This window comes from Molothrus aeneus, chromosome 13, assembly GCF_037042795.1.
Source record: "Molothrus aeneus isolate 106 chromosome 13, BPBGC_Maene_1.0, whole genome shotgun sequence".
NCBI classification, from domain to species: domain Eukaryota; kingdom Metazoa; phylum Chordata; class Aves; order Passeriformes; family Icteridae; genus Molothrus; species Molothrus aeneus.
Genome location: NC_089658.1, coordinates 5,315,981 through 5,328,869, shown reverse-complemented (window position 1 = coordinate 5,328,869; position 12,889 = coordinate 5,315,981). Strand labels below are relative to the sequence as shown.

The following is a 12,889-nucleotide window of genomic DNA, read 5'->3' as shown; positions in this document are numbered from 1 at the left end:
CTCCAGAGATCCCATATAGAACCTGTATCAACCACTGTATACCCACAGACAGAAAACAGTTGTCTCAGCAAACATAACAAACCCCAATTAAATATGGAACTGATCCTATTGCTCTAAGGTTTAAATGGCACAATCTGAGATCTGCAAAAATCCAGACAGTCTTTCATCTTCCCACTTTTTTCCCCTAACTTTATTAAAGTATGCTAGAGCTGCAATAAAATGAGCTGAAGTATCAGCAGTACAGTTGTTGCAGCACTCCCATCCATCCCAAGATTTCAGGGGAGGAAAGCCACACAAAACTTTCAATCTAGATTTTATGCTTCATGTTAATCTGAACATTAACCAAACACACCCAGGCACTTATTAAAATCCAAGTGAAGAAATCAAAGACTGAAACACGAAGAGTGAACGTCAGACAGTGCATAGGGATGTCCTCTTGGGATGCTTGTGCAGCCCTCCAGAGTGCCTGGAACACCCACCTTTGAGGAGAGCAGTGAGGATGGACATCTCAATGTCATGCTGCCCTTCCGAGCCCATGCGGAACACGGTGATCTACAACCAAGCACACAAAATTACAGCACAGCAAAGAGAGACACTGAGCATGTGCATAGAAAATGGGGCAGAATGGTGCTGCTTCATTATTCCCTTCAACTTAAGATTTTTCAAAAAGTACAGTTCGACTAAATTTTTCTTTGAAATTTGGTTTTCACAGAAGTGTTTAATTAAATTCTTTCAGTGAAGTTATCCTAAAATATCCCTGCATTGGTGAACATGACAAACTTAATGAAAAATCTTTACCAAACCCATATATTCTAAAATATGGTGACAAAACTGCCATGCAAAACCGATTGTTTTCTGATGGTTCTATTACTTCCTAGTAGTAATGGAAATGGAAATGCTAGCTAGCCAAGATAATTATCACAGCATCTATTTTATTGATGATAACACTCAAACAATTTTTAGCTGCAGGATGTGTTACATGTGACAATTAAAAAAGCAGAATCAAGTAAAAAAAAGGCAATTCTTTTTAGTCACATTTGCTTAGTTCAGTCCATTGCAATTCAATGATTTTAAAAATAGTAATTAATGTAAAGCTTAGCCATTTAACTACATACTAGATGACTTATTATTCGAAAGCAGAATAACCAAATATTCTATGTTAACAAACTTAATACCAAATGCAGACCAAAAAACCTCAAATTCTTCATTTTCCAAAAGCAGCTACTCACATTTACTACTGAGAATAGGAATTTTCTCAAGAGTTGGAATATATTTTGCAGGAATGCAAAGATACATGACATTAGAAAAAGAAAAACTACGGGAAAAATATTACTAATTAGCAAGAACAGACAAAACTATCAACAGAAAAGCAGAACCACAGGTCTGCTTAGGCTGCACAGCTAGTGTCCTAATTTTGCTGAGTAAACCAGGCGTGCTCTGATGCACATTTTAAATTCAAAACAGTCTGACTAAAGCAGCTGTGGGCTCTCTTCTTCTCTTTTCTCAAACCAATTTTTTAGGAAGGCTGATTCTCTTTTCAGTTAGCTCATCAGAGTCATGTTTACTATCAACTTTACATCCAGTGAAGGTGTATGTATGCAACTCATCTTGGCATCATATTTACAGAACTTCACAGAAAGAATTACTCAAACTCTCAGGGTTTCATTCTGCCTGCAAGGACATAGTGAATGCAGTTTCAATATACTGCTTCCAGACCACAGATGTGAATGTCAAGGGTTTTCTTTTCCTGAGCACACTTTTCTCTGCAGCTGGGATGTGGGAGGCAGGCAGGAGCCTGAGTGAGGGCTGCAGCACACACAGCAGACCTGCAGCAAACCAGGAGCAAGGAAGGGGGGATCTTCAGGAAAACAATGCTTCAGTTTCTTTCAACAGGCTGCCAAGCCCCTTTCTGTGGAATGAAAGGCTGTTAAGGAGTAACTATGTCAGAAAACAAAAATGTGTTGATGTACTCTGAATGCTTTTTGCTCCTAGGAACACTTTCTTCAATTATCCTTCCTCCACTTTTGGCACTGGATCCTGGGTTTAGTGCATTTCTCTTGGTGTCTTGTTCTGCCTTGCTGAAGTCTGTGGAAAAAGATTCCTACCAATTTACACAGGAGAAGCATCTGAAATTTGGTTTCGGGACTTTCCAGAAGATGTAATCCCTTCTTGGCCTATGCTTATGAATGAATGTGTACATTTAATGCAGCTATATGGGGGAAAAAAAAGCTTAAACTATAACCCTAGGAAAATGGCACTTAAAAGTACTCCATAAAGTTTGGTCACAGAAATCACCTTTGTGAACTATTTTTAGGATACTTACAAGTTCTTTTTTTTTCATGCACTCCATAAGAATGACAAACAGCTGATGAGCTTGATTCCTGTTGTAGTTAAAGGTTTTCTGGATGGTAACTAGAAGCTGGTCCCTAAGGGATTCATTTATTATCCTAAATGAAAAATGAGACATAAAAGAGGACATTGCTAGAATGAATATATATTTGGAAGGCCTACTGTTTAAGAAACTATAATATCCAATTATTCACCTTATATATTACAGATATACTTCTGTTAACAATTTCAGTCTTCAGGATTTTATCATTAGGCTATACAGGGCCCCTATCTTTGTTTCTAAATGTTCCAACTCCCTTTGCATATAGCTAAAAACCCCAAAATACTCCACACTTCTGAAATGTCACCTTGGTTATGGTCTTAAACAGAGGACTGAACTTGCTAATGCATCTGAAACCTCATAATACCCAACTGATAAACAAATAAACAATCCAAAAGATAACTTAAGAAATTAGATTGAAAACATTATAGAAAGGTAAGGAATGTTTTCTCTCCCAAGGCATTACAAAACAGCCCTTCACTCTTCATCCATTTCCCAATAAAACACATGTGTTTTCAGATTATGGCAAACATTACCAGCAGGTGCCTGAGAGATGTAGTAAAATTCGAAATTCACTGTGAGAAAATGATTGGACTGACAAAAAATTCTCATTATAGATCTGCCTTACTAGATGAACACATTTATCACAATTATTGGAGAAGAAAATTGGACACTGCATCATATGCACTGTCACTGGGAGGGAAAGTCATGCAGTGAGCACATCTCTGAAGACTGATCCTGATAAACTCTTTCAATTACCTAGGAGGTGATTGGAAAAATGAATAAGAGAAAAAAAAAAAAAGCAAGCCGAGTTTGATCTAAACTAAGGAAGCTTGTTAGACAGAAAGGAAAGTTGCTGACCATAAATACTGTTGGTGCAATTAAATATGTGCTATGTCTAAACACCAACAAAATCCAGCATAAGAGCTGCTCTCCTAATTCAGCAAATAACATCCACATTGTTTGCAACACTACTTGTCTGCTTAATATTTAATCCAAGCTAAGCTTCAACTTCAGTATAGGAAATAGGTTCTATCTTCAGCACAAGACAGGTATGCCACAACCTAATTAAGACAATATACAAGGTGTTTGCCTGGAAGGCAAAAGCAAGAGAATGAAGGAAGCTCAAAATTTCCACAGCTGGACACTGGTCTGGCCAGTGGACAATGAAATTCATTCACACAACACAGCAGAATCAGGCAGCACAAATTTTGCAAATCCATGCACTAATTAACCTCAGCCCTGGCCTGAAGAGTTACTCCTGGGAACTTGTCCTTGTTTCTACCATGCTCCATCCAGCACTAAGAATATTGTAGCAGACCCTGATGGAGCTTGTAAAACAGTGTGCTGTGCTGAGAGAAAGCTCATTTCAAAGGACCATAACATGCATTCAAAGTGGTAATAACTTCTACTCACTAACTTCAGTTTGGCTAAGACCAAATGGGCAACAAAAGCTGGCTGACAGCAGAATGCCTCTGCTAGCAGCATTTTGTCCTTGAGGGTTTTTTTAATGAAGCTCTATGAAAGCAAGGCATACAGTCCTACACAGCTTTGGTGAAGATCTTGAACCCTTACCCTCCTTCCTCTGAGTACTTGTGTGCAAATGACAGAATGTCTGACGCTCGCCCGCTGCCGTCGCAGATCACCACCGGGAGAGGGGGGTCTTCCCGCAGACACTCCAAGACAATGGAGATAACATTGGGACCTCCTTCTACTATGAGCCCAACCACAGGAACACCTTGCCCCAGTCCTGCAAAAACCAGAAGAACAGAAACAAGAAAAAAAAAGTGTCATTGAAACTTAGTTAAGAAATTGGGATAAGTGGATGTGATTTCTGTGTTAGAGCACTGCTTCCAACCAGAGCCCCTAGGAAAAATGATGGCCATTTTGTGGCCAATGTGAGCAAAAATATCCATATGCTGTTTCCCAAGCCCAAAAGGAAAAGAGTAAGATGTCTCTCTGCCCTTGCTTCTGTATCAGCTCCATGCTGATAACTTATCCACTCAGTGATGGTGGATGTTTGTAAGCTCTCTCAACAGACACCAGGTACAGATAAAGCAGCTACCATGCCTGTCCTATTGCTTCATCAGCTTCGCTGTTGCTTGGATGGCTCCCAGCCTTTGATGCTTTACTCTTCATTGGTTACCTAGGGAAGTCTTCAGTGAGGTGACATACCTATGCTTATTCCTAAGATAAAAAATGGAATTAGTGTTTTTATCATGAGGCTGAAATGGCTGGCCGATGGAAGAGACGACAGCTGAGCATCCCTTTGCTGTCCCTGCCTCACTGTGATCTCCAGGCATAGGATGACAAAGGGAAGCCCACAGGTCACATGGTCTCAGTAGCCTTGAGTCACAAGAAACTTGGGGAAATGAAGGACAAAACATTACCTGAATGCTGACTAATTCCACTATCATAAGCAATCGAATTCAGTTCTTAACCTGTGAAATGACCAGTGCTTTATAAAGATGCACTTTTTTGTTTGGCTGAGAACGCGTGAAAGAATTCATGTTTTCAACCTGGATTCCTCTCTGCAGAACAGGAACACCATGCACAGTGACAGGAGAAGCTTCCTGACATCCTCCTGTCAGTACACCCCAGCTCTGAAAAGGAGGAGTCACAGAGCACGGGCCGGCCTGTGTGTTCATGAAATCTTTAGTGATTCCTCCTGAGATTTCCAGCAGAGGTGCCTGTGCTTGGATTGATTAAGAAGAAACAAAACAACTCCCTGTATGTTGTAACTAGCAGGTGTACTGCAGCCCTTGACAGAACAGGCTTCTATGTGTAATTCCCAGCTTTGCCCTTCTCATGACAAAAACCATCAAACACTACCTAAACCAGAGCTGATATCCCCATGCCCCAGTGCATTAAAAGGAATGGCACAGAACATCCCATCTCTAGGCCCTGAATTCCTGATCTTTCAAGCTAATGCTCCTTTTTACAACCTTCCAGCTCTGCCAGCACTTCTGCAGAAGACAAAGATGACAAAAGCAGGCTGAGCTGTTTCCATCTGTGGGCAGCAGCACTTGGCACTGCCTCCATGCTCAAAGGCAAGGGGCAGCGTTTTCCTGAGCTGTTTCCCAGGCTCACCACAGGCAGAGGGCAGCACTTCAAGAATTCCCAGAACATTTGGATACCTCATGGCTGTTCTCTAATTGCACCTTGTGGCTTTACCTGCCACTTTGATTGAGTTTTCTGCTCTACCCAAAAGAGCACTTAGACCCTATAAGGAACTTCTGTGGAGTTCAATGCTATTGCCATTCTGGATGTTTCTTTTTTCTTATTTTTAGAGGCTTACACCGTTTACAGGGGTACCAGTAAGAGGGAAGAAAAGCAACTGGAAGAACTGATGTAGATTCTCCAGTAGCTCTTAACTGATGTGTGAATTGAAAGACTATTAACATTTTTTGGACCATTTTTAATTAGGGTTGTGGAGTTATTTTTAAATAGTTTATATATTTTCTATCTAACCTTTTAAAATTATTATTTTACATGTTAATGAATATATATATTTTAAAATAATTATTTTCTAAATAACAATGGGAAAAATTCTAGAAAATTATTTTAAAGAGGCCATAATAGCTGGAAGAAATTTCAAACTGCACAAAACTCTAAATATGAAAGCATTAAGGTGAAATTGTCTTAATTGTCATTAAAAATCAAAATGCCTGCTAAGTTTATCAGGAAGATCAAAGAATTTTGAGTGAGATATTTCAAATGAAACAAATCCGTATATAAAAGAGAAAATAAAATGTGTGAACATTCATAATCAGAAATCACTAAGCTGCACAGGATTCCTGTAAACAGGAACTGTAAAAAATCCCCTCATTCTGTGTGTTTACTGATGCTTTTGAATTCTAGCCTAGAAGTGCACAAATTTTTTGCATTTCCTTTTCCTTAGATTCTCACTGCTTTGAAGCTTCTCCTCACTATGATTTGCCAATTTTTCCTCATCCCTTTATGCAATCTTTGCTCCATGGCGTTCCTGCCTGGTTCAACGTGGGCTCTTTCACCACTTATCAAACAGCACACGTTCCATTCCAGTCACACAGTCCTGATCACATTTCCATGGAAAGAGCTGGAAGAAGCCTTTAATTTCCATAATTTCAAGTGCTTCAAGCCCTCCTTACCCCCCTTCAAGATGTTATGGTCACAGTTTGCCCCACTCGTACTTACGTGTGTTAATCTTCTGGAGGGAAATGTGTTTTTCCAGCTGACGCCGTAACTTGACTTCAGCTCCATATTTACCTAATGTGCCATTGTCTGCCAGAATGAAGTGGGTGTGGGAACTGTTGAGCACAGAGAGCTTACTTAAAGGGTTTGACATGGTTTGGTAAACTCGGGTTACCTGTGTGTCAAGAGGAGAGATGCACTGAGATTAGAACTAAGAATCAAATGGGAAAATACCCCACACCACCCAAGAGAGGCACACTCAGTGTCTTCTGGGGAAACAAACCAAGCAAATCTCTATAAAAACCAGAGGAGAATTAGAAATGGAGCTTGCTTTTACATTCCAAATCTGTCCTCCTGACAGCACTGTTTTCTTTGGAGGATGACAGTCAGATTGTGCACTCCCCTGCATGTTCCCCTAAGCTCATTACCATGCTCTCCTTGTTCACACACTGTGCTGTTACATAATCCTCTTAGTGCATTAGAAAATACATTCTCATCTGGAGTTCCTAGTAATTCATATGCCACTCCAGAGTACCCCCCTATGATAAATGCCAGCCCTTATGTGATTTACAGAAGGCTCAAGAGTGCCACACTGAAGTTAGGATGTAAAACTGTCACCACAGAGAGGTCTTTACTAATGAAAGCAATGGAAACCTCACCAATTCCATATTTACTTTGAGGTCATTTATGACAATCTGAGAAATATTCTTAAACAACAGGTGTTCTCACAAAATTGTTCAATTTCACCTTCTAGGCCTGCTTTATAAATGGAAAAAAGTGGTATTTCAGAAATATTAACAATGTATTTTTCACAGAGCTGTTTCCTTAAACACTTACATCTTTTCCTATTAGATCTTCCTTGTTTTCTACAATGCCCCACGGTGCAATTCCTATGGCACATATTCGTCCTCTGGATTTGGAAGAATGATCTTTCAAGGCATCTCCCACATGACGAATGACACCTGTTGGTACAATTAATTTAATGCATTTTTGGCACTTTAGATTGATCACTAAACAACAGAATTTTCTTCTTGTCTCTCAGGGAGCTACTGTGTTGCTTTCACTACTAAACTGGTATTTTATAGTAGAAGATGCAATGCAGACAACCGTGCTTTTATTTTGTAATGGTTGTGTTGTAAGTCCCATGACCTTCTCACATCATTGTGCTGAATTCAGTGAAGTCTGTGGAAGACTTACCCCGTTACCAACTTGCCACAGTGAAATCTGTACCCTTGTCTGAGGTATGTTATTCATTGGACACAAACCATGACAAGCAGGAAATACACTTTCAGTAATAAATAGATCTTTGTACAAAAAAACCACACCAAAGTTAAATTTGGAGTAGGAAACTTCTTAACTACAAGGATAACCAAGCACTAAAAGTAGTGTATTAGAGCTAGTGGTAGATACCTTGCTACTGAAACCAAGGCCGAAATTTGTTTTCAGGGGAAACACCGAGTAATGCAAATCAATACTGACCCAGGAAAATCTTATGGTCTGGGCTGGGTAGGAGATTAACACAAATGACTACAATGCTCCTTTTTTGGTCTATTGGGTAATGACTTGTTCATGTAGACTTAAATCTTCTGCCTGTGGGAAAGATTAGTGAATGAACATCACTGAATTCTTAAGTAAACAAAAAGTGATGGCAATTGCTTACCTGTACTAACACCACCAGTGAAAATCCAAGCTCCTGTGGTCATGGCAGCCTTTATCAGACCTTTTCCAAACACTTGCTTTAATTTTGGTTGCATTTCAAAGTTCTGGAGGCCTCCATGGACAGAGATTAAGAGTTTGGGCAGTTCCAGTTGCCAGTCTTTCACCATGAGGTGCAGCAGAGAATCTGGTTTAGTGTCATAGGACACACGGATGTACTGCAAAGAGCAATGTGTAACACTGTCACTCAACCTGTTCAGAAAAATTCTCTGAGCAAAGAATGGTTACTGCTTGCCTTTCATCCTGAAGAGAGAGTTTTACAATTTTCAAACAAAGAAACAAACCTAAGTTTGGATTTCTTCAGAAGAGAGGAAAAACAAAGAGAATTTTGCAGAAGTTTGAACTGCTGTTACTTTTACTGCTAAGAAAAGTCAAGAGTCTGTTGAAACCAGATGAATAAATACCTTAGGGTACCCTATGCCCCTTACCATGGCCTTATTTGAATGTCCTCCTCCCTGGAATTCCAGGTTTCCATAGGCATCTGTTGGGTATGCTTGGGTGTGTTTACTGACAGACCATTTCTCTGGCTGAGCTTCCACTTGCTTCGTTTCTTCTTCATTTTTATTGGCTGTTATACTTGGAGGAGGTGGAATATGTTGGTTAATGAGCTGGCCACAGCAGCACCTGGAGGTTAAAATATGAAGTGACTTTGATTAAGGTATCTTCTATATAAAAAAAAAAAATCAGAAACTGGATTTTCAACTGCCCAAGAGGAATAATAGAAAACACCTCTCACATACACATATGTGCCAGAATGAACAGGCTTAGGTATTTTTTAACATGCAAAGATAAAAAAATTCACTTCACTTGTGTCATGCAATGGAAAGCTGTTCTAGGTAAAAGGCCAGGCAAGGAGGAAGAATGAAGAACAGGAGCACTGACCACCTATTTCTTACTTAGAGGTGACAGCTTGCATGTGACATTAACTGTTCTGTTATCCACACAAGCTGGACCACAATATGCAGCTAGCCCATGGAGCAATATTAATATTTAGAATAAGAAATCAAATCCCCCCATCTGCTATTGTCATTGGTAATATCATACCAACTGTGAAGGATGGCACCACATTGCTGCACCTTGCTTTCAGAATTCACTATGAATCTACTATGGTTTGCAAAGTTAGGAGCTAACAACTCACTGCCTCCCTGCTCCCAGCCTTGCCATCTCTCCTCTCTGTGAGACATGTCCCATGGCTCTGTGCAGACTGGAGTGCAAGCATGACTTGTGCTTTTGTTCCCCTGTCATCTCCCTTTACAGACAGTGACTGAACTGGGTTTCACACATCTAAACCCAAACAAAGTTGAATTTCTCTGGTATTACGCTTTTCTGTTGAAACAAAAATTTCAAATGTTACCTGGTAGTGTCTTTGTTGTTGGCAATTATATAGATACATTCTCTTTTAGAAAAGGTCTTCTCTATCCAAGCCTTCTGACCCTTAAAAGAGAGAAAGGCAAAAAAAAAAAGAAAAAGAAACATACTGTTATATTTCTGTGTGGCAGATACAGCAACATTCACCTTCTATTTTCAGCTACTAAATTCATTACATCAGTTTTAAACACCAGATACATCTACTCATGAAGTGATGTGAATTTCTATGACTTGGATAAAATTAAAATCTCAAATGTCTGTAAAAACCCTTCTGTTTGATCTTGAATTTTCAAGAAAGATGGTCTTGAAGTTTCAAGTTCTACCAAAAAATGCACCTCCTCCTTCCTACCGCAGTAAACAGTAAATGGACTCAATGTAGCACAGAAAATCAGCATAAATTGTGAAATAAATAGATAATAGTATTTACTCCAAATAATGCTTTAGTATCATTCTTTGTACGCAGAAAGTTCTCCTCAGTAACTTTCCCTTCATAACTATCTTCTCACATAATTTTTTTCCTACTGTAAATCAAGTTCCAGTCTTTCCTAAGGTATCTTACTCTGAATGACATGTGTCTTGGAAGGAGCATTTTTCAATTGAAATACCCTGTGACAGTAAAAACACAAACTCTTTGGGTATCTTTGAAACAGAAGGAACAAAACTACATTCATATTGTCTTGGCCTATTTTCCTACTTGCAAACCAATTTTAAAAAGTGAATTCAAAGAAGCCTTTTAACTTTAAAGAAATGAAAAATGTTAAAAACCACTCACAATTGGATGATACCAATACCTTTGCCTTGCTGATAAAAGTTGCCTCTTCTGAGTTTGAATTATGAAATTGTCTTTTCAAGTTACAAGCAAATGTTGTACGTTTTGGTTTGTGCTATGGCAGTGAAATTAAATTTTTGCAGACACAGAAGCTAAAAATGACACAACAACTTTCAGTCAAACTTTAAAAAAAGTAAAGGGACTTTTCCTAGAGAAAGAACTAAAATCATTGCTGATTTTGACTTAAGAAAGTCAGCTGCAGATGTCTGTCAGCCACTTTGAGACCTGCCCCACTCTGAGTGTCGCACAGGCTCCAGCATGATGAACAGGGGCTTTCAGAGTTCATCTTTCTTTCTCATGCAAGGCAAGAGCTGTCTCTGAAGCTCCTTTGTTTGTTGACTTGTTCCTTCCCATCTGGCTTCTTCATTTACTCCACAATATCTAAAATTACAGGGGACTACTTGAAGTTCCCTCATTGCAAGTAACTGCAAAGAAGTTGCCAAACCAAACTTCTACTTCATTAAAAAGGTGTCCCTAATTGCTCAGGCACACAAACATTCACCTCTCTCAGGTGCCTCTGAGCCAGTCTGGGCAGTCAGTGGCCTGGGAGATCCTGCAGTTCTGCTCTCCATTCCCATCTTGCTGATTTACCAAGGCAGGACCATCTCATGCCATTTTAGAAGGAGTTGTCTGGGACCTCACAGCACTACAGTGAGGAAGAAATAACAGCTCACAAAGCTTCCTGTAGCTTACAGCTTTACTTGCTTTCTGAATGCCAAGGCATGTATCTCAGGTATTTAGCATAAAGGGCTTGGTCATGTAGCAAAATAAGAAGGTAAAGAGTATTATATTTAATATTGAAAGGCTGTGGGACTTAGTCAGCTTTTCTGTCTTGACTCCACAGATTCCTTCTTCAAATGAAATGAAAAAGCCTTTCTTCCAAAATTATTGAGAAGATTCTTTTCATACATCTTCTGGCAAGGCTGCTACAAAATGACAAATTTTAGCAATATTATTTTTTGAAGTGAAGCTTAGAAAATGCTTTTGTTCTATACCATCAGAGTCCAGTTCTAGAAAAATCCAGAGAAAACATCTCCAACAGTGAGATCCCTGAGGCTCTGTGGTATGTGGAGGTGGGTGGTTAAATCAAAGAAATGCCATTTACCTGCTCAGAATGAGATTTTGCTACTTCACAGGTATGTAGGCAGTTCAAAATATTCAGAGAGCCAAAAATAGTCCATTTGATTTGAATTACAGTAATTTTTCAAACTTATTCCAAAAGTACACAAATGTACAAAGGGTACAAATTTACTGCTGTTTCATAACTATGTCCAGCATTGTTGCTTCTCACATACACCATATTAGTTAATGAACTGTAACATTATCAAATGAGCTTAACAGGAACCTGTTACAGAGCTTACATAATTTCTGTACTTCTAAAATTGCACATATTTAATTTTTTAAATAATTTGGGTTTATTATTTTATATATTCTAAACATATTCCCTTCCCCCACCTGATGAAAACTTCCAAATTCTGCGTGGTCTCTGGTAACTCCTGGACACAAAAGCCCGAATCAATCCCACAGTGCAGGAAACACTTTTCACAATAAAAACCATAACAGATGCTGCACACTTAACTGTTCTGTAGAGAATACTGGAAAATGCAACCCAGAAATATCAAATCAGTTTGGATTGTTACACCATGCCAGTGAATACTGCTTTACCTTATTCCTTGTAGCTTACCAAAGCACAGAGATCCTTTTGCTGTTTTGAGCATGTTAAAAATAGTTAATTAACCATTGATTAAGTCACAGATTTAACATCTCTGTTTGGAAGGAATCTTTTGCATCTTGGTATCTAAAAGGAGCTCTACAAACAGCTGAACTCTCAGCTGTGCAGTTGCTCTTAAACCCCTTCTCGGAGGAGGTCTCTTATCTACTGCTGCGTTGGAAAAGCCTTCGATACTCACCCCCAGAACCCCGTTAGCAATCAGCCGCCGCAGGCACTGCAGAGGGACAACACATTGTGCTCTACTGGCTTATTTTTCTGTGCTAATGAGAGGAAGGCAAAAGCAGGCATTACAGACTGGGGAAATAAAAACCTCAGCACATTTGGTCAGCCTTTGAAGTTTCGCTGCTTTTGTCTGTTTAATCTGCTTAACCAAAGCTTCATTATAATCCAGTGCAAATACTTGAGCAGAAACATTTACTGTCAGAAAATGGGCACTTTCTCCACTTACTTTGTACAGATTCTGTACATTTCTCTCTCTGGATTGAAAAGCTCTTGGTCTTTCAAGGAAAAATGTAAGTACACATACTGTCTCTTGTGAGAATGAAAAAAAAATAAGCACTTTTAAACAGCCTTGGAATGGATGAATTGTTAAAGGACTTTGATAGATCAGCTACAGTTTTCAGACCAACAACCACTGGTGGTTTTCCATACACCCCTGAAGAAAACAAAAAAAAACCCCAGA

At 39.2% G+C, this 12,889-nt stretch overlaps 1 protein-coding gene across 1 annotated transcript in view; it reads right to left on the bottom strand.

The window, feature by feature from the left end:
- Nucleotides 1-12,889, bottom strand: part of TRPM1 (transient receptor potential cation channel subfamily M member 1) — a 77,707-nt gene that overhangs the window by 26,317 nt on the left and 38,501 nt on the right. The window contains exons 4-11 of the mRNA XM_066558646.1: nucleotides 9,633-9,712; nucleotides 8,707-8,902; nucleotides 8,223-8,436; nucleotides 7,400-7,524; nucleotides 6,566-6,737; nucleotides 3,965-4,139; nucleotides 2,324-2,447; nucleotides 480-552 (exon numbers count right to left, since the gene is read on the bottom strand). Of these exons, the coding sequence (XP_066414743.1) occupies nucleotides 480-552; nucleotides 2,324-2,447; nucleotides 3,965-4,139; nucleotides 6,566-6,737; nucleotides 7,400-7,524; nucleotides 8,223-8,436; nucleotides 8,707-8,902; nucleotides 9,633-9,712 (1,159 nt within the window). The remainder of the gene's footprint in view (nucleotides 1-479; nucleotides 553-2,323; nucleotides 2,448-3,964; nucleotides 4,140-6,565; nucleotides 6,738-7,399; nucleotides 7,525-8,222; nucleotides 8,437-8,706; nucleotides 8,903-9,632; nucleotides 9,713-12,889) is intronic.